The following is a 26,855-nucleotide window of genomic DNA, read 5'->3' as shown; positions in this document are numbered from 1 at the left end:
ACATGCCACATGTATATTGTATATGAGGATTACAAGTCAAGACAGCACGTGTGACTGTCTAGTCACGTGCCCCAAAAATCAGTGACCCACAGCACAGAATTGCTATGGACATCATCTGTCTCTTCCATATTCTCATTTCCCCTTGAACTCGGTTAAGCTCCCAGCATCCCCAGATACTGTGGTACTGAGCTTGGATAAAAACCCACTTCTGTCCAAAGTGTCTCAACTCACTCCATCAGAAACCTTCTTGCTCCTGGATCTACACGAAACTGTGGATCCCCACCCCTTCCCTCAGGCCACTCAGACCACTATTACAAACATCCTTCCCAGATTTCGAATTTTGCAAATCTCTGCCTTTTCCACATTGTCTCAAGTGATGATGGTCAGATCAGAGCCCACTGTTTCATATATAAATTTGGGGTTGTTTCCCTTTGTAATTTAAATTCATTTACACTGGACATCACCGCTACTTTTCTGCTCATCATCACTCAGGACTGCTCTCTGTCCACAGCTGACCTTTGGCTTCAGTACCAGTGTGATTCATTACCAATATGAACTTACTTCACACGTTTCTTTTTCCCAGCTATGACCACACAGGTTCCTAGACATTCCTTCAGGGCTCCACTGTTGATCTTTCCAACCATGGATGCCAACTGCATACTTCTGACTCACTGATTCTATCTTCTAATTCGTGTTTCCTTTGTGTGAATAGAAGTACAGTGGAAAGCCAAGAGAGGACAGAAGAATGCAGTTTTCACAAGGAAGAAACCTGGGCTGTCAACCATGTCTGCTCTGAGACGAGCCTCAGCAGGAATCCCAAACACATCAATGAACTGTGGGCTTGCTGATGAACTGGGAAAACAGCACGAACTTGATGGTGGATATTTGATTTCCAGCTGGGAGGGCTGCTGTGCTGCTAAGGAGGTAAGGAGCGCCTAACGCCTGTGTCTGGCTGTGTTGGGGCAGGATGCACCTCCCAGCAGCCTGCTGTGTCCAAAGCACTGAGCTCATCTTCTCTCCCCACCCGAGCTCACAAACAGAGCCAAGACTTGCAGCAGGGAAAGCTCAGCCCTGGCTCTGGAGCAGTCTGCTGTGATCCAGCATCTCTTCCCTTGAAGCAGTTCTGCTCCTCTTTAGCATTTGTTGCCAGGAGACCAAGGAATTGTCCTAATTACATGTGAAAAGCAACTAACTCTCTCCAGATCTGTCTGCTTGACAGAAAGGGCCATATCAAGGAAAAATAGACTTAAGAAAAATTCTCATCTTCCAGGCTCTGAAAATGCTTGGTCCTGCTGCTTTACTACAGGGAAGGCTGCACTGTCTCTGCCCTTTCCACCTGTGGGTCTGAATGGAAAAGGGGGTCCATGCATCACACCACACAGCTCAGCAAGCCACATGCTCCGAGCAGCTCCTATGGTGCAAGTAAACCTCAGCAGCCAGCCACAGCTCGCTGCCTCGTTCAGGGAGCAGCAACCTTTCTGCCTGTGTGAGAAGCACCAAGGCCTCCATGCACCAGACTTCTCATCTGTGACAGAGGCTGAAAAACACCAGAGAAACAGCAGCAAGCTTTGATTCATAACATCTGGATTCAATGCTGAAGTTGCCTACCTCTTCCTACCAGAGACAGGACACACTGAGAGACCCTATCAGGCAGGAAAGATGCCATGCAGTGCAGCCACACAGAAGCTCAGCTCTACCCTGTCTTAACTCAGTCTCTCTAGATACAACACAAGCACTCACTTCCCCAAACTTTCCACAGCAAGTTCACTCAGCTTGTGACCAGCTGCAGCACCTCCTTAATCTCTTCCCATACTCTCACTACTCACTTTGGTTCCTCCATTACTATGGGGACACTCTGTGGCAGCTCACCAAGACCTGCACAGAGCATCCTGCCAGCAGGATCCCATCGACAGCAGCTCAGCACCTACCCTGAAGGGAGCTCAAGGGCTTACCCTGGCTAAAGGAAGGAGGCAACAAACAATCGCCAAAGATGGAAAGAGCAGTTACAGCCACGTGGGGAGCGGAGGCTCCGTGTGGAAAGGCTCCTGCCTAAGGCTCCAAAACTGCTGGTACAACAGCCCACACAGCTTGCTGCAGCAGCAGCCCAGAGACCTTTGGGATTTGGTGAGGTAAACACTTTCCTTTTCCAGAAGCAAAGCATACTTTGCACTCTCAAGCAGACAGTGGTCCCTGCTCAGCTACAAGAGCATGGGACAGAGGCAGCTGCAGCGTGCAGTACCGTAAAGACACTCCAAGTCATCCTGCCCTGAGATCAGCCAGCTCCTGAAGAGGCGCAGGTGGTAGGAGCACTGCTGCAGGTGATGGGCTAGGGTGGCATCCAAGGAGATGGTCCGGCTCGTGGCACAGTCAGAGGAAAAACGGCGTAGCAACTGGGCAACGTGCTGGTGCTCCAACACATCTGGAGGAAAGCGGCCACAGAGAGTGAGAGGAGAGGGGCAGGTAGCTGGGGGACAGAGAAACTGCAGAGATGTGGGGATGGAGCTGCCAGCACCAGGGCCGCTGGGTGAGAAGGACACACGCCACACATTAAGCCAAATCCCTCCCACAGCGAGCAGGTCAGGAATGCCCTTGAGAGTTATGTCTCCCCAGTGACACCAGGGCAGACCAGACTCCCACCCAGCCCAGGCTTTATATCCAGCTGAAGCACAGTGCACTGCCTGAGCAGCGAGGGCTCATCTTTGTAAAGGAAAGTCTGACAAGTGAATAAATTTCAGGACACATTCCAAGTGCAATGCAGTTAAGGTTTGGCTAGATAAAAGGATCAGGCTGAGGGCCAGACTCGCCCTTCCACAGCTCAGATGAGAAATCCAACAGTGCCAAGACTGCCAACAGTGTTTGAGTCCTGCATCCAAGCGCAGCCAGGCACATCAGCAGGGGGAGAGAGCAAATGGCCCAGCATCAAATGAGCAGAGGCTGTGCAAGGGACTTTGGGAACAGCAGGGTCTGACTGAGAGCAAAGTGCTGAGAGTGCAGAAGAACAGAGGGAGCACACAAGCACTGACTTTCCCTGTCTTTAAGAACAGCCCTGTGCAATCTTCTGTGATATGCTTGCATGGCAGACAAGATACCAGCATGCAAGTGTGTCTTCTCCCTATACACAGCCTCAGGACTCGCGTCACCCACCCAAGACTCATGCAACCAGGGCATAAACCATCTGGCCTGATGCTGTGCTTGACCACTACCCAGGTTCACCCATTCCATTTCACCACACAGAGGCAGCTCTCCAGAAACAAAATCCAGACTCAGAGCTGAGAACAATTTTGCCATTCAGTTTTTTAAGTGATTCATGGGGTAAACATCCCTCCTGCTCAAAGTAGTGCCAGTCCTAGACCAAATATCCCTGACTTTGAGCTCCCACCTGCTACACCCCTGTCTGTTTCCTTGATTAAGAAGCACTTGGCCATCAGAAATACTAATTGGGGTTTTGGGAGAAACATGATGCCCGGTTTCACCCGATCGTATTTGGAGCAGGGGCAACTGCTTTACAGCATGTCTTACAAAAGGCTGGAACTTGGTACAACCTTTGCAGGAAAGACAGAACAACACACCCTGCTGACATACACCATGTGAGCTCCAATGCTATCCAGACATACAGACAAACCAAGCAGTTGGCCACTCTGGGAAAGCCAAAGCCAAGCAAACACAGAGAACAGGCTCCCTCTAGTTATTTGAAACAGTAAAGCCACAGTGAACTGTCCTTTCCCATTTCATCCTTCCCAAAACTTTCATTTTCAGAACAGTCTTCTGAATTTCATTCACCTTCCAGATTACACCAAGCAGGACGTCTTCCTATTCGCAAGCTGCCTTGATCACATCAGGCAGAAATACTTGGTAGCGTCCAGTGATCTCCTTTGGTTCCAACTTGTCTCAGCAGCAGGAGCCATGCAAGAGGAGGGGTGCTGTGAAACCTCTTTAAAAGTATCTGTGCAAGAGCTGGAGAGTAAACATTGGTTCAAGGCACCTGCTACAACAGAGCTAGTGGCCTATAACCTCACAGACTCACACTTTGGTTGTCAGGCAAGTAGCAACATGGAGCAGAGATAGTGAATTAGCAGGAGCTCTGTCCGACATCTGTCGCCAAACCTTTCCAGAGATACAGGCAGGATGGGATGAAGCAGGTGATGCCACCCCAGGTAGCACGATGCCCATCCCCTCCCCCCAGGCCAGCACCATCCACCAACAGCAGACGAGTAAGAGTCTGGAGAGACACAATCCACAGGGTCTGCAGAAAAGGTGAGCGTACCTGTGCCAACATCACCATGCTTGGAGGAACCACAAGACCAGCCTAACAGAGAGGTTTCACAACAGGAGGCCATAAGGCTACCAGTACCCCGACATGATACACCAGGTGCACTTCCTTCTTTGCCACCATACACTAGGCCCTTCCAGGTGACACACCGCTGTCCTAGTGCTATTCTTGTTTTCATTCTGCAAATCTGCAGTGTAGAAACTGAGGACCTAAGCTGCTGATGCTTCACGATATGGAATGGGTACCAGCCCCCAGTCCAGTGGTATTTTCCCCCTGATCCCCAGCCTCCTGACCAGGAGTATGACAAAAGTCACTGCAATGTCACTGCAGAGTTTAAGGCTGCGTTAGCAGCACACTCACAGAGCCATGGCTTCGGCCTCTTCCCCCGAGTCAAAAACACCTCAGGGGAGAACAGAGGCACCACTGAGCAGTAACAGGGTATGAGTGAGCACATTTGTCACAAGGAGACGATGGAGGAAGGTGAAGCATGTTTGGACACCAGATACACAAACACAAAAAAAACACAAGAAGGCTGAGAGGAGAACGTGTGCAGAGAAAACTGAACGTGAGCATGGGGTTAGAAGTGTGAGGGAACATCAAATCCAGAAAGCAAACATACCATTAGTCGGATGCTTTGCAAACGACACAGAAAATCGTTTTACGGCTGGCATAGACAAGAGCTCTGAGGAAATAAAAACAGATCATCTCAGTTAGCAGCCTGCTTCAAAGGATCCCCCGACCTTCATACACTTGGTTACGCTTTCAGGTTCACCTTCCTGACCCCCACAACAGCTGCTCCCACTGGCACTGCTGTGGCATCTGACACTCTGCCTGTGGGACTGAACCATTCTGCATCTCCCCAGCCTTTGCACCACCCTGCCAGTGTCTCCCCGACACTACACACTCAGCCACACTCTCAATCACTCTCAGTCAGCAACTCACACCTTCCCACCACACCGGGCTCAGTCCAGTGCAGAGTGCAGCCAGGCCATGCTCGCAGCCACCAGAGCACATGTCCCAGCAAGTAGAGGCACCACAGGAGGACTGCTCTCAGGATTCACCTCTGCCCAAGGAAAACAAACACTGCTCTGCAGAGGGACTAAGGAGTTCCAGCAAAGGTACAGCTCAAAACAACCTCTCAATGCAAGCTATACAGAGCTATTTGTGAATTTAAGGGTAAATCACCTGAGTAGGGAAGAAGGAAAAGACCCATGACGACATGCCTCTACAGTTCTCTATTCAAAACATTTCAGTGCAGGGGAAGCTTTGGGATACACCTGTCAGAGTGGTCCTCAGGCTTCTCCTGGCCATGTCCCAAGCCAGGCCATGCTCTCCCATACAAATCACGTATCAGAAAGACTGTGCAAGGACAGACACTGTGCATCTAATGGGGTGCAAACAGACAGGCTTTAAAGGACACAGATTAGGCTCCACATGCACACACACACGCACACACACAAAAAAAAAGGCTGGAAACTTTGCTTTTTTCCCACAGTAGAAATTCCTCAGCTATCATGAAAAAGAATGGCCTGGATCAGACCATCTGTATGTGGGATTTGATGTAAGACCCCTGCCAATCATACCTTCTGCTGCTATTGGGGATCTCTCACGAAATAGTAGAAAACCCTTTTATTTCTCTTTCATGTTTCATGCATCCATTCTCCCTAGTGCACAGGGTATGTCTATCCCCCTCATCAGTGCACCAATGCATGCTCCATACTCCCAACGTGCTCTACGTGCAGTGGCTTGGCCAAATAATGTATATAAAACCAACTCCCACTGGAACTTCCTCCTCTAGTGTACCAGCCCTAAAAATTGCTTTTCTTTCTTTAAACTCAACAAACAGTATGACAATCTCCCCTACACATGCAATCCCTTGGAAGTGTCTAAGCCCTGGAGCTGCAGTCAGCTGGTGACCATCCCCAGCTGACCCACGCCTCCCCTTGCCCTGAGGGCACAACAACTGAAGCAGCACTGACCCAGTTTACTGGATCCCTGGCTTCAGGCAAGCCAGCTTGAAATCACAACCACCCATGGACCTTCCTTCCCTCAGCTTGAGGTTCAGAAAACTTTCTGCTGAAGTGTTCCTTAGCCCTCCTCCAGCTCCAAGCATAAAAGACTTCAGAAATAAGGGCCCTTGAAACTTCCCTGGAAAAAGGCAAGTTAACATTGGTGAAGTGCTATATGCCACACACTGCACCTCGACGCATCACAGCCATGAAAAACTACCAAAGAATTCATGCAGAAATGTGCTGCTTTTCAATGTCATTAGTCTAAAGAGTGTGGAACAGGTCTTAAAACAAATGTTCTCCAAGAGTCTGCTGTAGCTGCAGTGCCACTGATTGCAACCACGTGTAGTGATGTTTGGATTCAATTCCATTGTTCAGCATTGCAGTAGTGCCCATTTAAGTGGAAACATGCAGATCAAGGGCTCATTTCACATTCCAAACTACTTTCCCCAGAAGCTAAATGTCCTTCTGCTTCCTCCTTGTTTTCCCAAGCCCCTGACACCTTCCCTCCAAATGCCCTTACTGCAGCAAGGCACTGACAGCACAGGGTCTCAAGGCATGCCAAGGAACATGAAAACAGAAGTATAACATCAAGATTTATAATTCTGAGCTGTGTTAGACACATGCTAGTCAACTAAGTCCACATTTTAGGTACTTGAGGGGTACAACTGCATCTCAGCACACAGAGACCTTGTCACTGAATTTAGGCTTAGCAGGAGTCCATGGCCTCACATGCCTGTAGCCTGCTGCAGGCATATCCTGCTACACAGCCTACAGAGGCAGGCAGTCCAGCAGCAGGACTGAGCAGGTCTGTTCAGTGCCCAGCTGGGCACAGAGCAGCCTCTGATGCTTCTCCCTGAGAATCAGTGCTGCCTTGGGCTCCCACTCGTTGCAGAGTCAGAAAAGAACAGGCCAAGGCCTTTGCTGGCCTTTTCAGAGGCTCCACTGTGACTCACATCCTGGTTTTGTGCCAAACACCATCAGCTTATTCTGCAACCTGTGAGTAGCCAGTACTTGCTGCCTGGGGCAGCTCAGACTGGTACACTGGGGTTGAGAACACTCCCATCTCACCCTCCCTGTCACCATCATTCACAGCCCACTGTGTGGATGGGAGTGCCCTGAGGAGGTGAGAACCAGCTCAGCTTTCTCTTATACAAAAAAAGCAGCACAGGCAGCTAGTGTATATAGTGGCACCTACAGAGTTCCAACAGGGCTGAGAATTGGACAACATCTTTCCATCCTAATTTGCTAGGCCATTTTCCTTGCCTCAAAACTGGACAAAAATCCAGATGAATCAACCTCCTGTCTTTCCCAAACTACTCCCTTAATCCTCTTCCCACTTTGAAATCCAGCAATGTTAATGTTCCTTACAATCCCAATAAGAAAGGCACTCAGATTCTGCATTGAGTAAAATGCCAGAAAGATAAGACATCTAAGACAAACAGCCTTACATCCATCCATTCAAAAGCTAGGAAACATTAGGTGGATTTCCAACCTTGTCAGAGTATGCTGCAGACCCTGCCCACGGAGCTCCTCAAATCAGTGCCCCAACAAATGGTATGTGAATCAGTACTGAAGAGTCTGAGTGAGCGTCCTTCCTATCAGGACCACAGTGGACACTTGCAGTTGTGCATTACACCCTCCAGCTGCTCCAGGACAGCTCAGTCGGTCCCTGTGCCCCTTGCAAATAACAACCCTCTGCTGCTCCCTGCACATTGCACCCAGTGCTGCTGGCAGGTCAGGGTGCAGCTGCAGCCCCTGCACCCACGGGCACAGAGTGTTTGTAGCCTTGACCCCAATGCCTCCACCAGACTGCCTTGCTGACCTTCCTGGCAGTTTTTGCACAGCTGCACAGAAACCAGACTTCCCGGTACTTCATCTGCAGTACTTCATCCAAGCAACTCACTTACCTCAAGCCTTTCAGGCATATTGCCCTTGCCTCCTTGGAGCTACCTCAGACTCTGCCACGTGCTCAGCCTCTCTCTAGTGCCCATCTTATCCATGCCCAAGCATATACTTCTGTCTTTGGGATGGCTCCACCTTACATGGATTACTGCCCCAAAAAGAGCTTCATTTCAGCATCAGCAAGATGATCAAGGTAAGCAAGATGATGTGATCTGCTGGATTTCCCTTCCAGGACAAACCAATTTAATATCTGGACCAATAAATTCCCCTTCACAACAGCCAAGTACTATTAAAACATCATACCAAAATCAGACCCCAGCAATACCACACATCAGCCTAAAACGCCTCTCACAATGTCAGGTGCCTTCCGTCCTAGCAAGGATCATGATTTCTTGGGACATGGTAAAATGTATCACTGTCGATGTGGTGAACACATACATCTAACTGTCACTGTTTTCAGCAGTCCAAGTCTGTGCCACAGGCACATCTTGAGACACCAGTGTCCACCAAGTACCATCCTGCTGCCAGGGAACACACATACCGTCTTTGTATGTCAGGCTGCTGGCAAACTTTTTGCCATGGCTGCGTGCGTAGTCCTGGAGGTTGGGGGCACTGGAGGAGCCTCCCAGCACAGTGGTGCTAAACAGCCCGGTGCACTGTGACCCTGGAAAGGCAGGGAAGGTGTTAGTAACACATACCCACTGCATGCAACTACAGAAAAGCAGGGTTAGTTAAAAGATGAAGAATGAATTGGCCACTTCACAAGCAATTTCAGGGAAAAAACATGATGCCTGGAAGCACAGGGAGGCCGTGTTCTCCATTCTAAATTCCACAGTGCCAAATGCAGAGCAGGAAGCCCAAACATCAGCACCAGGAAAGTTCCTAACTCCATCCAGGGGTTTGCTTCCATTTGGCTTTCTTGCCCTGACCTAGGGGAAACATTTTCACCCCTTTCAGTCAGCAAAGCTACACACTGATGCCAGAACAGTCAGGATGCCAAACTGTCACAGACATATTTTATGAAAAATCCTTTTGCCAGGGTCTTTTCTCCTGAGAAGACCAGAAGCTTCAGCTTCTCCCTGTTTTGCTGCTTTGGAATGTGATTTGGAGAACTGCTTACCCAGCATGTGAAATTGTTTTTACTTGATGACCAATGACAGCCACCTGTGTCGAGGCTGTGAGCAGTCACAAGATTTTATTATCATTCCATTCTTTTCCTTTTCAGCCTTCTGATGAATCCTTTCTCTCTATTCTTTTAGTATAGTTTTAACATAGCATTTAATATAATATATATCATAATATAATAAATCAGCCTTCTGAAAAATGGAGTCCAGATTCTCATCTCTTCCCTCGTCCTGGGACCCCTCGAACACGGTCACACCAAACCACTGATGTTCATGTCATGGAGGTTCACTGCTCTGCTCTTCTGCCCTTTCTCTTTGGAAAGCTCCTTTTTCTGTAGGACACTGAGGAGAGGAAAGAACTGTCTGATGTGTGGATCAGGCAGTGTGGATTCATCTCCAGTCAAACAAGCAGAGGAAGTGCTGTGACCAGAGGGCTTGTTCTCACAAGCTTCACAGACAGACTTAACTCGTCACATCTCACTGCTCCAGCACAGGAGCAACTGGCCCACAAACGAGCCCTGCAAAGCACCAGACGTGCACACAGCATGGAACTTTACCTACCCAGTGTCAAGGAACATGGCATGCAAGGTGCAGGGCAACCTCATTCCTGGGGCTTTGGCTTTGCTTCTCCAAGGCACAGTGCTCTAAAGACTGACTTGACTTCCTGTGATATTTAGTGAACACCAGGCATTTGAAAGAGGATTCTTTCAACTAACTGAGGAAAGCAATTTTGAGTCGAGACAAAACCCTATTATGGGCCAGACACAGCCACTGATTGGCTGTAAATTCTCTGCAAACAGTCTTGCTGCTGCATTCTGTACTGCTCAAACCAACATTACTCCTACATACAAAGGGCTTCCAGAAACAAGCAGATTGATCTGGTCTGCCACAGCAAAAAACCTGCAACACAGAACAGTGCAACTGTTACTGCTGTGAAAGAGAACCTGCCTACACTGAAATCAGCTCTTGATTCTACAACACAGTATCATAGCATGATTTAGGTCGGAAGGAGACTGAAGCTTCTTTACCAACACCTCAGGAGGACCAACTCAGATCAGCTTGCTAGGGTTTGTCCAATCAAGTTGTCAATACCTCCAAGAAAGTAAATTTCACAACCTCTCTGGGCCCCTGTTCCAACATCTGGCACATTCATGGTGGGTGAAAAAATTGTTCCTCCTAGCTAATTGGGACTTCTTGTGCTGCAGCTTGTGGTTATTGGTTCTCCACCAACCAACACAGGGCTTTGGGGATAGTCTGTCTCTGTTCCCTCTGCAACCTCCCATTTAGGTGGTGAAAGAGCATTAAGGTCTCCAGTTCCCACAAGTTCCAATCTGAACAAGCATGGCTCTCAGTTTCTCCTCCAATGCCATGTGCTCCAGGCTTCTCACCCATTTCCACTGCCCCCAGCGGGCTCACAATTCTGACACACACACCCTCACACCCCAGGGAGCCCAAGGCAGGACAGCAGAGCTTTGGGCACTCACGAGAGGTGAACAGAAAGAGCCAAACCCCTCAGCTGGACAGCTGTACTCCAGCTGATGCAGCCCAGCATGCCATCAGCCTTCCCTGGTGTGAGGACACATTGCTGCCTCACATCCACTCATTGCTCCTGGGGACCCCAGCTCTCTTTCTGCAAAGATCCTTAAGCCAGAGCTTCTTTGAAGAAAACACAGAGATCCCGAGCATTAAAATGTTCTTGTATAAGCTCAGGCTGAGCTGAGGACATCTGCTCCTGGGGTGACCAAAAGGGTCCTTGTAGCATTGAACTGCAGCTGCTCCCCCACTGTGACACTGCTGGTGGCTTTCCACAGCACAGGCTAGCATATATGTGCCCTTGGACATAAAAGAACTCTTGCCTGCAGGGTCACTGAATCACAAACCTTAGAAAATTTCCTCCTAATGCCTGCTGGAATGAAAATGAAATTTTGTCATACATCAGACAGGATGATGTTCCTAATAGCTCTTCCATGGTTTAAAAACAAACAACAATGGAAACTATCCAACAGATTCATTTACTAGCAGATAAAAAATGGAACATCAGCTTTTTAGGACTGTATGTCTTGAGCAACCTTGTGCTGTTAATTAAGCTAAGGATACCCCAGTGTTTCTGCTCTCCTGCTGCAGACAGAGGCATTAAGCCTGAAGAGAATTTACAAAGATGACTTCATGGACAACAGAATTGTCTACAGTGAACTCCAGAAGACCGCTGTACCCAAAGTAACCACACACACACACACACACACACACACACACACACCCTAAAGAACACAATGGAAATCCATTTGGATTTAAATGCAGCAACACCAGCTAGAAATTACTGTATGTGCTGGATATTTACTGTGCATTTAATTGTCATATGTTCATTCAGTATGTCAGATGTTTACAAATAGTCATTCTTGGTTTCCCTCTGGGAATCCCAGCACAAGGCTTCGTGCCACTGGCAGTGCACCACCTCTACTGCTCGTACAGCCAGCAGTGATTTTACTCCATTTTGAAGGGTTCTTGTAAGCAAAGAAAGGTACTGAAACATCCCTAGGCTTTTCAAGCCAGAAGCACATTCACTATGGCAAACAATCCACAGCAGTGCACTTGATGCTACCCAGAAAAACCTGTCACATTCCAAAGCACAGACAAAGAAAGCTGCAGCCACCTATTTGCAAAGGAGGAATTACATTTTTTCAATTACAGTAGGGGCACCATTCTGGAAGGTAAGGCAGCGAGGCAGAGCTATTGCAAGAGCTCTCTCGTGCTCCCTGCTCCTGCATGCCTACACATATGGGGTTACGCCAGGACAGATATTCCATTTTCCAAAGATAATGACAGCCAGGCACTGACTGACAAGGTCAGGCAACAGGAGGTATGCTCAGCTTCAGAAAACTCAGAAACAGCAGGTAGTGCCTGAATGAACGCCCCACATAACCCCCCCACAGCTGCTGAGACAAGTATTAAAACCAAAGTTCAAGCCTCCACAGTTCTGTATTATGTCTTAGAGAGAGAACACATTTCAAATCATAAAGGGGCAAGAAATTAGATTTCTAAAAAACAAGCAGGAAAGGAATGAGGTAGATTCCTTGAAGAGCTTGACTTGTACAGGTAAAGGTGCACAGTTCTTCATAGCAGGCCTCAGGTGAAAAAAAAAACTCACAGAAACATAGATATCCTAATCACCAACTGTTGTGCAAGCTGGTGTGGTACAACAGGTCTTTCCTGCTCAATCCTTCTGTACCTGCAAGACGCTACAGAGGAGAACCATGGCTGGGCCAGAGGTCTGTGTCACAGATCAGATCTATCAGCTCCTACTCAAGGTTTTGTCCCTGCAGAGCTTCACAGGTGGAAGAGTAACCAGCACAAGCTTCCCAGCAAGGCACATGAAGCAAGATTCTGAAATTAAACCTGCCAGGATTGTATTTCAGATTTTGTTGTGAAGGAAAAGTAGTACAAAGGTGTAGAAAAGCAGTGGTCTTCTCTATTGCCAAAACAGACATTCCTCAAAAACCTGGAAAAGGCTGTAGTCCAAGGGCTGTAATGTCTGCTTTCCAGAGCCCAGGCCTTCTGGCAGTCACACATTCAAACAGTAAAACCAGTTTGCAGTACCATTTGACGTACTCAGGAATTCCCCAGGCAGATGCACCTCCTTGACTGTGTGCCATTTCAGAAATTCCCATATCCATCCAAATGGACTCACAAAACAGCCTCATGTTTCTTCAAGCCTATGCATGGCAGCTTGTCACAGCTCACTGAATCTCACAGTGGCACTGGGAAAAGCAGAGATAAGTGAAATAACACGTTCAAAAATTACCATGGCCAAGGATACTGTCCCTTTATGACAATAATATACATCAGCCATTCTTATTTAGATTTTTCCAGCTGGCTGGACGCATTAGCTGGCAGACTCCAGCAATACCTTCTAACCATGCAGAAGAAAATTCTCTTTCCTTGGTAAGAATTAGATTCCAAAGAAGCTGCTCACTCAAAAGTGGCAAAGAAATGAGCAGGCCTTTCAGAAGTCTCTTGGCTGCAGGTTGTCCATATAATATTGATGAGTCAGAACTGCTGCAAGCCTGTAGCCATGCTGCAATGCTAAGATGGTTTAAAGAAAAAGAAAGTGGGCATGACTTGGGCATTATCACCTCCTCTCTTCAAGACACAGGTTGCACAGCCATCTCTGAAGCTCATGACAGCAAAGACAGCTTTTCCAGTTTCAAAATAGATCTTGCTTTAGCAGAAATATTCCAGGAAGAATTTCAACTGTTCAGACATAGTTTAGGTTAGGATGACATGGAATGTAACAATCAAGGACAGAGATTGTCAAACACCCTGAAATATTCTCTTCCACTGGCTACCACAAGAAGAATGGCTGACCAAGGACCTCAGCTCGATCAGAGAGCTATCAAACATTCTGTATGCGACACATCCGTTCCATACAACAGATCTTTGTGAAGCAAGAAAGGTAGAAACGGAACAGTCTCACACGAAGAACAGCTTTGCATATAAACGGATGCTTTGTAGAACAGAAAGCACACTACCTCTCACCTAAAATCATCTCTTCCTACGAAGTTGAGAAACGTAACAAATGAGAGCAACAGAGAAGCAGAGGCAAGCCTGCAGGCAGGCAGTTTGCCCTGTTGCTCCTGTACTGGAAAGGATGAAAAGTCCATCTTCTGCTGCTAGCAGCTGAAGTAGAAGTTTGCACACAAAAGGTACCAACTAAGACAGTCTCTACAGTGGTCTCAACAGTAACACTGAGAGAAGACATGAAACACGCGGAGGCATACAAGGAACTCAAGCCAGATGTGTATGTGGAGACACAGACTAATGCCCATGGAAATAGAGCTACAAGCGAGTAGGCTGGTTGCAGGTCAGGTACAGTACCTAATCCACTTTGCTTCATCTCAGAAGACTGCCTGGAATAAGTGCTGAAGAGGCGATAACCTCCTGATTTAGAAGAAGATTCAGACAGCACCTGCAAAGACACAGTGTAAATAATCAGCACCATGCTACCCACTGCTATCAAAGCCTTTAAACATCAATTGAAGGTAAAGCACATCTCTTCCTTAAAATCACCATTTTCAGGAAGTACAAAGGTAGTCATATGCTAGGATTGTGATAATGAATACTCAATTGTAATGTCAAGATTTTGTTGGATTGTGGAACAGTGGAAATTTGTAAATTATGACAGGACTCATGTAGCGAGCATCTTTTCTCCCAAGACTCTTTCTGAGATCCCTGGAACACAGCCTTCCTTCTTTAGCAGCAGGATGTCATATCCCCTTTAATTCAGTATGTGCCTATCACAGAGAGCCTCTGAGTGCTGCACGCAGAGGTGACATTGTGAGAAACATACAGCGATGGAAGACAGCTAACAAATACCTCAAACATTAACTCTGCTGTTTTCTGGTTCAGAAAACTGATGGCAAAAATGCCTGTGAAATCCCTCTGAAAGGAGGGACAATTACAGAGTACTCTGAAGGTAACAGTCACCGGCTGACTGGGACACTGGCCTTGTGACACAGAACAGCCTGGAAGGAGAGACTTTATAACAGTAAAATTAATTTTGTTACTTCACCAAATCAGTGAATGGGACAGTTCTAAGCCCTGATAGCTTAAACATCCTGGATGAATCCACCAGTGAGCAGGGACCCCTGATCAGCATGAGATCTTAGATGGGATGGAGGAATGTGAACCATGGAGCTGCCTTTGTGAAAGGCAAAGACTGGAGCCTTACAGAAGGCAAGATGTCATCATAGCTAGGCAGTGAGGTTGCATGTAATCTCATACTGGCTACACCAGTGCCTCTATAGAGCATGTAATCCAAATAATGCTTGTGTTTCTCAAGCATTTCCTTACTTGCTCTTCTTCATCAGTTTCTCTAGCCTGTGTTCCTGTCCTTCCTCAATGAAGAAGAGTTTCAGAGGTCTGCCTTCCACAACATCCCTCTTTGCCTTCTGCAGATCCTTTTCCAGAATCAACTCAGACTCTGGCATGTTAAAAGAAATGCCAGGAAACCAAAACCAAGCAAAAGGCCTTTGCAAGAACAAGGAAGGGCACCAAGAGCACGGTTACCTCCATGGATCCCGTCTTCCGGCTCCTGACCAGCGGCGACCTTCTCTGGATGCTGACTGGCTCCGAGGGCTGCGGGGACTTCTGCCGAGCGCGGTCTGGCTCATCACTGCCCTTCTCACTCGACAGGTCCTCTAGGCTGCCTTGGTCTGCTTTCTTGTCTTCGTTCTGCCGTAAGGAAACACTCCACTCATGTCTACAGGCACGTGGCCTTTGCCCGTGCTGCCCCACACCAGCTCCGGCCAGGATCTCCTGCTGTGCCAAGCTCAGGAGGCACTCACAGCCCCAGCAGCCACCCTGACGAACGCAAACGGGACACAGGCACAACGTGCCAGCTCCCAGTGTGCACTGCCAGCAAGGAGGCTTCTGCAGCAGGGCCAGACAGAGCAGGACAGTGCCCAAGCGTCCCTGGGGCTGGCAGCTCCTGCCCAGGTGTCCGCTTACCTCTGCTGAGGCTGGCCGAAAGCCAAACCCCGTGGGTATGTTCCTGTCCTCCTCGCAGCCCTTGACGCCAGGGCTGAAGTGCAGCTCCACGTGGAAACGCTCCTCTGAAGAGGGGTCCTGTGAACACATGTCGCAGGGAAAAGGTAAAGACCCAAACCCAGTTAATCCTACCATCAGCCCAGGCCACGGTCCCACCCCGCTGTGCTGGCCAGCACGCATCCCAGGCCCATCCTTTGCAGGGAAAGCAGGGGCAACCAGCATGAACAGAATGGCTCCAGGTTTGTCCCATCCAAAAGGACAGCCCTGATCAGCACCCAGCTGAGGCATTCTGGCTGTTGCTATTTTGAGACAACAGCCACAGAGGAGCATAACAGAATCAGGCTCTATTTATATTTATATATATACACACACACACCCCTAAACCCCAGCTCCTTCTGACCCACTCCTGCTGCAAACCCAGCATACGCCAGGACAGGGGGAGACTGGGTCCCCCTGGAACTTCAGTCAGGCTGGTCCCAGATTTAAGCAACTGTCTCTAAGAACAATTTTTCATTAACCTTTTTTAAAGGAAGTCAGAGTTTTTACAGTATCTGACACTAATGCTTTAAACCCATCTTGACTGACTGACACATCCACACCACTCGTGAGAGTTCTAGTCACATATTTTTTGACAAGCATCACTTGTGACATGAGAAGCTCACACCAGCTCTGTGAATACAAGGCTCTAACTCCAAAATGTGCGGGATAAGGGGCTGCTCCCCTCACCACTCCTGCAGCACAGACCCAAGGCACAAGGTCTGATCATCAGGACATGCAGTTTAGTGGCAAACCTACTTACAGCCACAGCACCCTCAGCTCCCACATTCTAGCTGTTTATTAAATGATTCTCTTTACTTCCTGAAGATACCAGTTTACACTTCCCTAACTATATCAGCACAATTTCAGAATAGAAAATGGTATATGGATATGGAATTTCTGGATATTTTCTAGATATATTTCAAAAATACAAATAAAATGTCACTCAATTTTATTTATTTTTTCCTACTGCTCACTTGCAATTAATACTTAAAAGCAGCAAATAATTTTGCACTAGGAAATGCTTTAAAATAGTCAGTATTAATTACATAAGTTGGGTATTACTGCTCAGGGCATTACTGCTCTTTCTGCTTACATATAACAAGCATTAACTGGGTCACTACCTCCCACATAAACTAAAAATTAGCAGTTGTGTTAATTATCCATCCATCTTTGTCCACAAGGAGCAAATTTCAGACTTCCAACTGAACTCATCTCTGAGGATTGTGCCTTGCAACTGAGCAGTATCCTACTGCTCTATCCCTCACCTTGTTGTTGTCCTCGTAGAGCATGATAACAATCTGGGTCATGTAGTTCAGCTCTGAGATAGCACTCAAATAGTCCATGGCTCTCTTCCACTGCTGGTCTTTGTTCTCCTGATATATACACACAAACAGTCGCATGGGATAAGCAACAGCAGACACCTTGCAGCATTCAGTGAAATGGGACTGAGAGAGTTCCTCTCTCCACAAGGTAACATTGTCAGGACAAAAGCACCTTGCTTAACTTGCATCAAGAAGCGACCTTGCAATGTGGCAGGGTGCTTGCAGTGAGGAGCATCTGCACAGAGGGATGCTGCAGCTGCCCAAGCCACCCACGTGCAGATGTGAGTTGCAAGCCGCTGTGCCACGCTGACTGGAGACAAGCAGAGCCCACTGCAGGTTCCCAAACACAGCCATTCTCAAACTACAGAAACGAGCACAAGGGATGAACTTGTGCTAAATAAGAGACCAAGTGAAATGCTGTTACCTGACACTGAATGAAAAATGTGACACGCTGAACCCCTGGGCTCCGCACAGCAGGGCAGCCCACCCTTCACTGCCAGCACTGCCAGGAAATGGTCACACTGGAAGGGCCACCCACGATGCCGTGGAGCGAGTCACCACATTGATGGACGTGAACAGAACCCTCCACTGCAAAGAACCCAGACGCAGCCCAATATCCCTGTGTTGGCAACACAGCACCCTTGGGCACTTGAGTCAGGGAAAAGGGAGCATCTTGTTCAGTGAGTGATTTAGAGGCACTTTTCTGATCACTGTCTACAGATATGCTAAGCTGCCACAGACACCAGAAATCATGCCTGTTAAGCAAGCCCAAAGTCTCAAGGCATTTCAGACCATGCTTAAAATTGGGAAGGTAAATCAGAGAGCCTCTTTAAAGCAGAGCTTTTCTCAGGGTCTGCATACCAATTCATTCAGGAAGCAGGTGAAGAAAGAGCAAGTGAAGGGTGAGCTGGATGAATTAATCCCTAAAAATGTGTCATCTGCCTCTTGGGTAGAGAGCACATCCTGTGAATTTGCAACCTCAAGTTGCTTCCTCTGTAAGAAAACTGATTTTATTGACTTAGAATTGATATAAAGACTATAAATACAGGACTAAGCTCTTAAAATAAAGGGTTGAAGGAAGCAGGAAGGAAGAAATTCGCTCATCCCCATTGCCTCATACTGCTCTTCTCCTAGACAAGTGGTCTGCTCATCTGAAACTAGCAGGACAGATCTTGGAGAAAACATGTCTCTGTGCAAGCAAGGGAGGCACTGAGGAAGAACAAGTCCCCTACATGCCAGAAAGGCGGGAAGCTGCAGCATGCAAACACAGCAGAGATGGAGCTGGCCAGATGCCACTGATGCACAGCATTCGTGGCAGAGCTGGCTTAAGGGGCAACCTACAAACATACACTGTCCACCTTGGAAAAGGCCACTGGAAAAAAGGACGGAGGCTTACTCTGTGAGCACTGCTGGGACACTTACATCCAGAAGCCCCCCGTAGCGGAAGATGCTGAGCAGGGAGTGCACATGGCTCTCACTGGTGAAGTACAGCCGTGTTCGAACATGGCGGCCCGGCGACAGGACTCCTCTTGAGTACCTGAACCAAAATCAGCCCACAGTTACTCATCTGCCAGTGAACTGCCAGCTATCACACACCAGCATTTCTGTACACTTAAAAGAATGACACCACCCCACACTGAGAAATGTCAAAGGCAGCAGGACAGAACACACAACGAGAGCACTGGGCACAGGAGCAACAAATTTTGTGGAATCCTAACGGAGACACATAGTAGGTAGCTCATCATTCTACACTGGCCCTGTGCAGGGAAATGCCTGGATGAGGCATCACCATCCACCTTCAATGAGTACAAGCCTTGTGGCCCTGTGCTTCTGGTACGCAGTCTCAATGTGCCTTCTCCATCTGCCTTCTAGTTCTGGGAGCACCAACATGCCTTCCTCCTGGCGGGTCCTTCAGTGTATGCTCAGTACCTCCTTCCACAGCAGTACACCCTGCTGGCATGGGAACCACCCCTGCTCCACAGCTGCCCTCCCCACTGCCAGCAGCATGCAGCACAAGCCTTACAACGGATGTAGTTTGTTGACAGACTCATCTTCATGAGTTCTCTGTAGGTCCAGCTGGATCTTTTTAATGAGAGGAAGACAAAAGCCAATAGCAATTTCCAGTTTCTCCTCCTTATTAATCCCATATTCCTGCAGGAACAAAACAACAGATACCCTGAGCCCTGGTTCTTTGCCACATCCTCACATAAAAGGCCACTTAACTTCAACAGCTCAGTCTGCAGCACCACTGGTTAAGCAAGGACAAAGAGAAATGTCACTCAACACTTTTCACTTTTTTTTCCCCATATATATGCAGGGGGTAACAGAGGACTGAGATTCTTCCAAGAACTCCAGTTATGTCTGGACATGACTATCAGTATCCTTCAACAGCTGAGAGGTGCAAGGACCATGAGCAAATCTCAGATCTCACGACATGCAAACTTACACCCTGAGCTACCATGAGCATTAAGGCAACAACTGCTATTGGCAAAGATAAAAACTGCAGTGCCACACTGAAAACAGCCAGACTGCACATCACCAGCAACACTGAAAAAGCTTAGACCACTTCTGCTCTACAGGGGCAGCTGGACCTTGCTGGTAGAAACTCACCCCATATAAATTGAACTTTGTCAGAACCTCAACGTTAGAAACTAAACAAGTCCTAGTTTGACAAGATTAACAAACTAGTCAGAACTTTAACACAGAAATCTCCTTTCACTTCCACAACCCTACTTGTGGAGAGGATGGAATGGAATGTTGCTGTAGCACACACACACAGCTTGGAGCTGTGCTGTGATGCACTAGAACAAACATGGAAAAGCTGCTGCATCATTACTGCTCATTACTCTGACCCTGCCAGAATCCTCAACCAGAAGCACAGCCCTGACACATTTCAAGTCATAAATGGTTTTGGCCTAATACAAACACTGAGACAGATCTGAGAAATACCCTATTGTGATAGGTGCCTTGGCAGCTAATGTGCAAGAGAATCAAGACAAAACATGAAGGCAAAGGCTCAGAAATTGGCGCCACAGGCATTGTCACACAGGCTATACCTGGGGTATGATCACATCTGCCAGGGCTTTGGAGAGCTTGAAGAGCTCCGTTGTGCCTTCCAGTTTCAGTGCACAGTTGTGCTGTACATCATACTTGATGCAGTCATATATATCAGGGATCTTGCTGATGTCATAGCGCCCATTCTTCATGCGGAAATCTCGCTCCAGCTTACTCCAGCGTTGCAGCATCAGTTCCAAAGTCTCACTGTGGTACAGCTGCAGGTCTAAAAAGCAGAGAACAGCAAACAACATCAACATCCTAGAACCACAGAATCACAGAACCCTGGTTATTGCTGCAGAGATTTCAAGTGGCAGCTGTGACTGACTTCTCCCAGCACGAAAGTGCTCCAATTCTTGTGTCACTCACAGGAACAGTAGTCTGGAAAAGCCACTGGAACTGTTGCAGGAGTTTTAACCTGCAGCAACAGGCTACTCTCTGAAATGCTTGAGAAAAGTGAAACCATCTGCCTGGTTGCTTAGGTCTGCCGTAGATCCCATGGCAGGCCCCCAAGATGCCTTTGTAAAACTTCTGCACTGTTACTAGGAAAGTTGAGATGAGCAAATTGTGACTGAAAAACTTGCTGTTTACAATCTCCAGAAAAGGCCAGAAAAAAAACCAGGCATAGCCCTCCAGCCTATTCTGCTGCTGTTTATGTTTACTCTAAACCAAGACGCACATATCATTTCCTTTATATTACAGCTCTCTTTAACAGTAATTGAAAGCGGAGCCTTCCACATCAACAGCAGATACAGAATTACACTTTACAGTTTCTTTGCTACAGACAAACATAAGCCCTAGTGGTGTTTGGGAGCTCTGAAGATGTAACAATAAATTAATCTCTTCCAGGCCCTTTCCAGTTCTGTTGCTCACCTGCAGATTTTGGGTCTTCCAGACGTTTTCGTATCTGGGAGGTGAGATTCTCAATCAGGGTGAACACCTGGTTACAGACCTCAACTGGGTTCTGGATAAAGGTCATGGAGTTGAGCAGAGAAGCACTGCCTGTAGGTGCTAGCTGAAAGAAGATTCCAGCAGACATTAGTTAGTCTTCACAAATGGGGAATGCAAAACACCTGTCTTTTGCAGCCATACTGCTTTCTGACTTGGGACAAAAGCTGTGCTCCCAGCTGAGCACAATAAGCTGGCCTATTCCTAGGAGTAGTCAGACATGTCTTAAAATCTTCCTCAGCATCAAACTCAGAGGGAGCAAACAACCGCTCCCATCAGACTGGACCCTCCCTCCACCTCCAATATCCACTCTTGTCTCACTTTGCTTCTGCACTTCAGCAAAACGGCTTCATTTTCAGTAGTTCTTTGAGATGATAAATATGTTCCTTAAAGGATTTCAGTCCAGTAACCACATTTCAGAGCCTGGGAAAAAGTATTTTGGGGACTTGCTGGAGAAGCAGCAATAGTGCTTTCACTGGTTGCTGTGCTGGATGCAGCCCACGCTCTCTACTCTGCAGCTGTCAGAACTTGACAGGACACACAGCAATTTGTAACCAAAAGGTCTGTTCACATGTGCACAGAGCACGGATCTAGAATCCTGTGAGGCCACTCCCTGCCTACAGCAGCTGGGATTGATCTGAGCAGCATGCAGGAGCTCTTTTAGCATACTCACAAGATCAAAATGAACTGGGAATTCTGAAGGGAGAAAAAGGCACCATGATCAGTCTTGAAGGGGACAGCAGAGCAACACTGAGGACTGTCACTCCAAGAAGGGCAAGGGCAATTAACCTGCACACTTCCAGACATATCCTGTCATTTTGACCAGAACTGATCCCAAAGTAATCAAACCACTGTTCACATACCACACACTTCACATCAAACCACTGCAGCAATGCTATTCTCCTTTCAGATACAGGGAGCAATGAAGCCACACTGGTGCTTTACCTTTTCATAATCCTCTTCACAGAACTCAGCATCCTTCTGCATGATTTCATGCAGTCGCGCCTTCACTCTGTGCTGACAGCTGCTAAGGGAGTCACTGTCACTGTCCAGCAGGCCATTCATGTTGGCACTTTTCACCATCTGCACCAGGATGGGGGTCAGCTCTCCTTCCAGGGCCAGCAGACCCTAAAGCCACACCACACAGGACAAGATTTCAGGTCTGTGTAACCCAAGCAACAAAAATTCTGGTAGTTTTATGGCCTGAACTCAGGAAACTTAAGCAAAATTTCAACTGTCCTTGAAGGGCAGTTTTACAGCAACATCCCCTCCAGTCAGAGATGACTCTGGCATGGTTCTAGAGCTGTTCCAGCAAAGGACAGCTCTGCCTGCAGCAGCCCCACATTTGTCCAGGCAACTGTTGAGCAGGCTCATCTATCGAGCAGCTCAGTTTGCTTGAAAATGTTAATACAGTGAATGCTCCAAAGACCAGCTAAGGCCACTGCAGGATTCCCCTTGGCTTTAGCTGCAAATGAACCCGTCTTCTCCCCAGTCTCCACCCCATATCACACTGAAGACATATCATTCCCTTTTAAATTCAGCAGGCAAGGAATAACCCCTCTGGCTGGGCAGCCACCCCAGAAGAATTCATTCTATAGGCAATCAATATTCAGCAGCACATCTGGTGTGCTCCAAGATCAAGCACCAGCAATAATCCATACATAACTCCAGGACTCCCGACTGAGAGTCCTGTCCTAGACAGGACATTAAAGGTGACAGGTGCAGATGCACCAGATGTTCAGTACTGCCCCATACACCTGCTATTAGCACAGTGTGCCCCAGTCCATCCAACAGAGAGGAGGAAGATCCTAGGAAAACTCCTTCCTTTAGAACTGGCATATTTTAAGAGTAATGAAGAAACGGATGCCCAAAAGAGAAGAAAGACCTTTGCAAAAGCTGCTGCTGTCATCTGAACTCTCCCCTCGTCCGAGGCGTAGATCTTGAGATCGTGGCGATAAGTGCTGTGCAGCCTGAGCAAGCCACAGCCAGGGAAACCAGCATAATCACCTGCAACCAAGGACAACTCAAAATCGGCATTCTCACACCTGCAAAAGTGTCAGCTGAATATACTGGTTTAGACAAACAAACTTTATTGTAGTAACAAAGTTATGTAGAGAATTAGTCAATTGCATAGGCAGCATTTATGCTGCTCCAAAACAGACAGTTCTAGCTATACACAAGGACTAGAAATGTAACAAAGTCATTGCTTAACTTGGGAAAGTTCATTTTTAGGAAAAAAATGAGCATTCACCAGTCAAGTCTGATGCTGCCCAAATTCTGCAGCAAACTCTACTGAACACCCTGTAGTAGTTCTGATAGCCTGAATACCTTGGTGCAGAATGAAGATGCACAAAAAAAAAAAATCACTTCTTTTTGCTTAGTTTCTGCATGAGAGCAGGTCCTGCAGCCCTCAGAACTGCAGGGAGGGCAGCTCAGCAGGGAAGTTTCCAAAGGAGATCCTGTACAGCTACAATTACTTTGTGGCACAAATTGCCAGTTTATTTCTCATGTCTGAGTCAACCACAAGAGTCAGATCAGTAATGGAGGAAAGTAACTCATGAAGCTCTCGAGTCTGACCTCCAAAGACAGTGCAGTGGTCACTATTTGCTGCTACCTGGAATCCCAGGGCAATTCTGCACAGTACCCAGTCACGTTGTGTGACAAGACAGGAACACTGCTCAGAGCTCACAACTCAGAGAAACACCCTGACAGACAGACACCAGCCAGAGGTCAGATGCATGTCTTGGGAAAGCTGCCAGGCACCAAATGCTACCCAGGAACACAGCACTTCCCTGCGAAACAAGATGTCTCCCTCTCCATGAATGGCCACATGGAGCAGAGCCTTCAAAGCTGTTGCTCAGAATGACTCTCATCTAAGCAAGGGGGTCCCTTCCCTGTAGGAAGTTACCAGGTTAGTTAAGCATTACTTCCCTTTGTGAATCCATGCTGACTACTCACAGTCACCTGCCTACCCTTCATGCACCCAGGAAGGATGTCCAGGATTAGCTGCTCCATCACCAGCTCAGAGACTGTGCTGACGCTGACCTGGCTGCAGTGCCCTGGGCCCTCCTTCTTGTCAGTTTTGAAGCTCAGGGTGACACTTCCTCTCCTCCAGTCCCCAGGCAGCTCCCCACTCCCCAGAGCCTCTCAAAGAGAATCCCTGCAGGGCCACCTGCCTGCTCCCTTGGCACTGTGAGTGCAGCCCGTCAGGGCCCCTGGGGTCATGTATGTCCAGCTTGCTTAAGTGTCCCCTGACCCGATTCTCTTCCACCAAAGGTAACTCTTTCTTACTCTAGAAGGAAATCTTCTCCAATCCAATTTAAATTTGCTTAACTATTTTGAAATGTAATTAATTAAATTGAATTAATTTAACATACAAGTCAAAGACAAGCTATCCAATACTGGGCTCACTGGATCAATCCAGTGTATTGCTCCTGACTCAAAGGCAATCTCAGCATTTGGGTTTTTTTTCCCTTTCAGTTCTTGTTCATTTGTGTGCATGTTAGATGCTTTTTAGCATCACAGAATTATGGTGCAGAAAATATGGAGATGTTACCTCCCTATTCTCCTGTCTCAGGGCAGAATTATCTGTGTTCCAAAACAGATATCCTCTGTCCTCTACCTTTCTCTACCTAAATTCCTTGTTAACCATTCATAAACTTTGTATTTACTGCATCAGAATGTACCTTATTAGAACCACTTGTCTTTTTTTGAATCCTGGCACATGATGTAAAGAAAGCTGCTGCATTCCAAGACACACTGAAGTTTAACAGCAGACCTCTCGGGTCAGCTTAGGGATCTCTGGGTACAAAACCCACCTGAATTATTTATCCCTACCACACCAACTCAAAAGAACAAAAACTGGTCCCAGAGGCTGTATACAGCCACAGATGCCTGAGCAACCCTCACCTGGGCTGGGCAGGCTGGCAGCCATGGGGCAGGACCAGAGGTCCCTGGCCAAACTCACCTTGGCCTCCAGGATACATGCAGCGAAAGGCCCGCCCCAGCTCCTCAGCCTGGACTCTTCCTGCTGGGGTCAGCTCTCCACCCCACTTAAGCACCAGGAGAAGGGAGGGGGAGGACTCTCGGCGAGCTTCTAGGAGACAAACAGGTATTTCCTACATCAGAGCTCACATCTGAGCTTGCAGAGGGAGAGGACAGGAGAAGAACAGGTTGTCATCAGCACCTTGCAGAGTGTTCTCAACACAAGCCTGACCCAAACTCCCCAGGAAACAAATCAGCAAGCAGGAAATTCAGAGTCACTAGTTTTTGACGGCATAGGCTGACATTCACAGAACTGGAAATGCAAGCCCTGTAGAGCCAGCCAGGGTGTACTGGCATCCCTCCAATCCTTCCTACGATGTGAGCAAAGGTAAGATGTGGGTCATGAATTCTGCTTGCATGTCCAGAGGCCTATACAATAGGGTAGCTGCACTCACACCTGAACTCTGGGCTTAAACATCAGCTTGAGGTACACCATCAGGTTTCTTTACCTTCATCTTCACTTGCAGCTTTTGGATGTCCATGAGGAAGATAGGTCAACTGAACCTTACGGTTAATGCCAGAAAAATGTCCATACCTGTCACAAGGGATGGAGAAAAAAAACCTGAAAAAGATCAACTCCACCCAACCTTTGCCCAGAGGCCCCCAGGCAGTACACAGCAGAAGTACAGCACAAGCAAGAGACTTTCTGGTACAACACCCATAGCCATGGAATATGATTTTTGTCATCTCCCTGTGACCCAGCACAGACCCCCACAAAAAGCCAAACAGTTCCCTCAAACAAAATTCAAAGATCCATTCCCTTGCTCTTCTACCAAGAGCACTCTACACTGTCATTCCTCACTAGGGCTTTAAACTCTATCTACATCTTCAACAAGTGGGTAATGAGATCACAGAAAAAAACACTGTGACAGATGCTTTGAGGATAACCATGATGAGCAGAAAGAGCAGAGTAGGTAATCACAGCAAAAAGTCCTCCTCTGTGCTCCAGAGACATGGCCTGAACACAGATGCTGGCTGTGTGTGCCCTAGCTAGCTGCAGTCCTGAGAGGAACCCGGTTTTGTTTAGAAGTTGTCAATACCACCACATTTTTATTTTGACTGTACAAAACCTCAGAGGACACAAACATCTTTTCATATTTTCTGAGCTCTTTTGCTAAACTTTTGGCACCAGGACAACTTTATTTAAAACAAGTTTTATTCCAATTATATCAAAATGCTTCATATGAATACGGTCCCTCCAGGACCCCAGTTCCTCTCCTGCAGCAAAGAAAGCTCAGTTTTGTCTCAAGTTGTTTAGCCAAACACCAGACACACTTGGGACAAGGGTCAGCAGGGTTTTGATGTCAAGGAGGAAAGGTGAGGAACATGGTGCCTTTCACGTACAGCTACTAAGAGGGGACAGAGGAGACGCCAGTCTCTGGGCACCAGCTGGCGAGGACACCAGCAGCACAGCTTGTTTCTGCATCACATGCTCTGAGGCAAACCCACAGTGCCCCGAGATAGGAATGCTTACATCTCCAAGACACTCTTCAGCTGCTCCAGTTTGGATTTCCTCTCCTCGATTTCACAATCACTGTGGGTTCCCAGCTCCACCACGAGCTGCCGTGCAATGTCCAGCACTTCCTGTTGGAAAGCA

The 26,855-nt window shown here is 47.6% G+C and overlaps 1 protein-coding gene across 10 annotated transcripts in view; it reads right to left on the bottom strand.

The window, feature by feature from the left end:
* Positions 1-26,855, bottom strand: part of PPIP5K1 (diphosphoinositol pentakisphosphate kinase 1) — a 45,937-nt gene that overhangs the window by 7,177 nt on the left and 11,905 nt on the right. For 2 of the 10 annotated variants that reach the window (XM_038147522.1, XM_038147523.1), the window contains exons 14-29: positions 26,733-26,842; positions 25,708-25,793; positions 25,182-25,310; positions 23,100-23,221; positions 22,160-22,342; positions 21,140-21,281; positions 20,269-20,492; positions 19,236-19,363; positions 18,635-18,749; positions 17,156-17,263; positions 15,813-15,929; positions 15,372-15,536; positions 14,181-14,271; positions 8,726-8,848; positions 4,890-4,952; positions 2,240-2,419 (exon numbers count right to left, since the gene is read on the bottom strand). In XM_038147522.1, the coding sequence (XP_038003450.1) occupies positions 2,240-2,419; positions 4,890-4,952; positions 8,726-8,848; positions 14,181-14,271; positions 15,372-15,536; positions 15,813-15,929; positions 17,156-17,263; positions 18,635-18,749; positions 19,236-19,363; positions 20,269-20,492; positions 21,140-21,281; positions 22,160-22,342; positions 23,100-23,221; positions 25,182-25,310; positions 25,708-25,793; positions 26,733-26,842 (2,086 nt within the window). The remainder of the gene's footprint in view (positions 1-2,239; positions 2,420-4,889; positions 4,953-8,725; positions 8,849-14,180; positions 14,272-15,371; positions 15,537-15,812; positions 15,930-17,155; positions 17,264-18,634; positions 18,750-19,235; positions 19,364-20,268; positions 20,493-21,139; positions 21,282-22,159; positions 22,343-23,099; positions 23,222-25,181; positions 25,311-25,707; positions 25,794-26,732; positions 26,843-26,855) is intronic. The other 8 variants (XM_038147524.1, XM_038147525.1, XM_038147527.1 and 5 more) reach the window with 8 other exon arrangements.

This window comes from Motacilla alba, chromosome 10 (assembly GCF_015832195.1).
Source record: "Motacilla alba alba isolate MOTALB_02 chromosome 10, Motacilla_alba_V1.0_pri, whole genome shotgun sequence".
Classification (NCBI taxonomy): Eukaryota; Metazoa; Chordata; class Aves; order Passeriformes; family Motacillidae; genus Motacilla; species Motacilla alba.
This window is presented reverse-complemented; position numbering and strand designations above follow the sequence as displayed.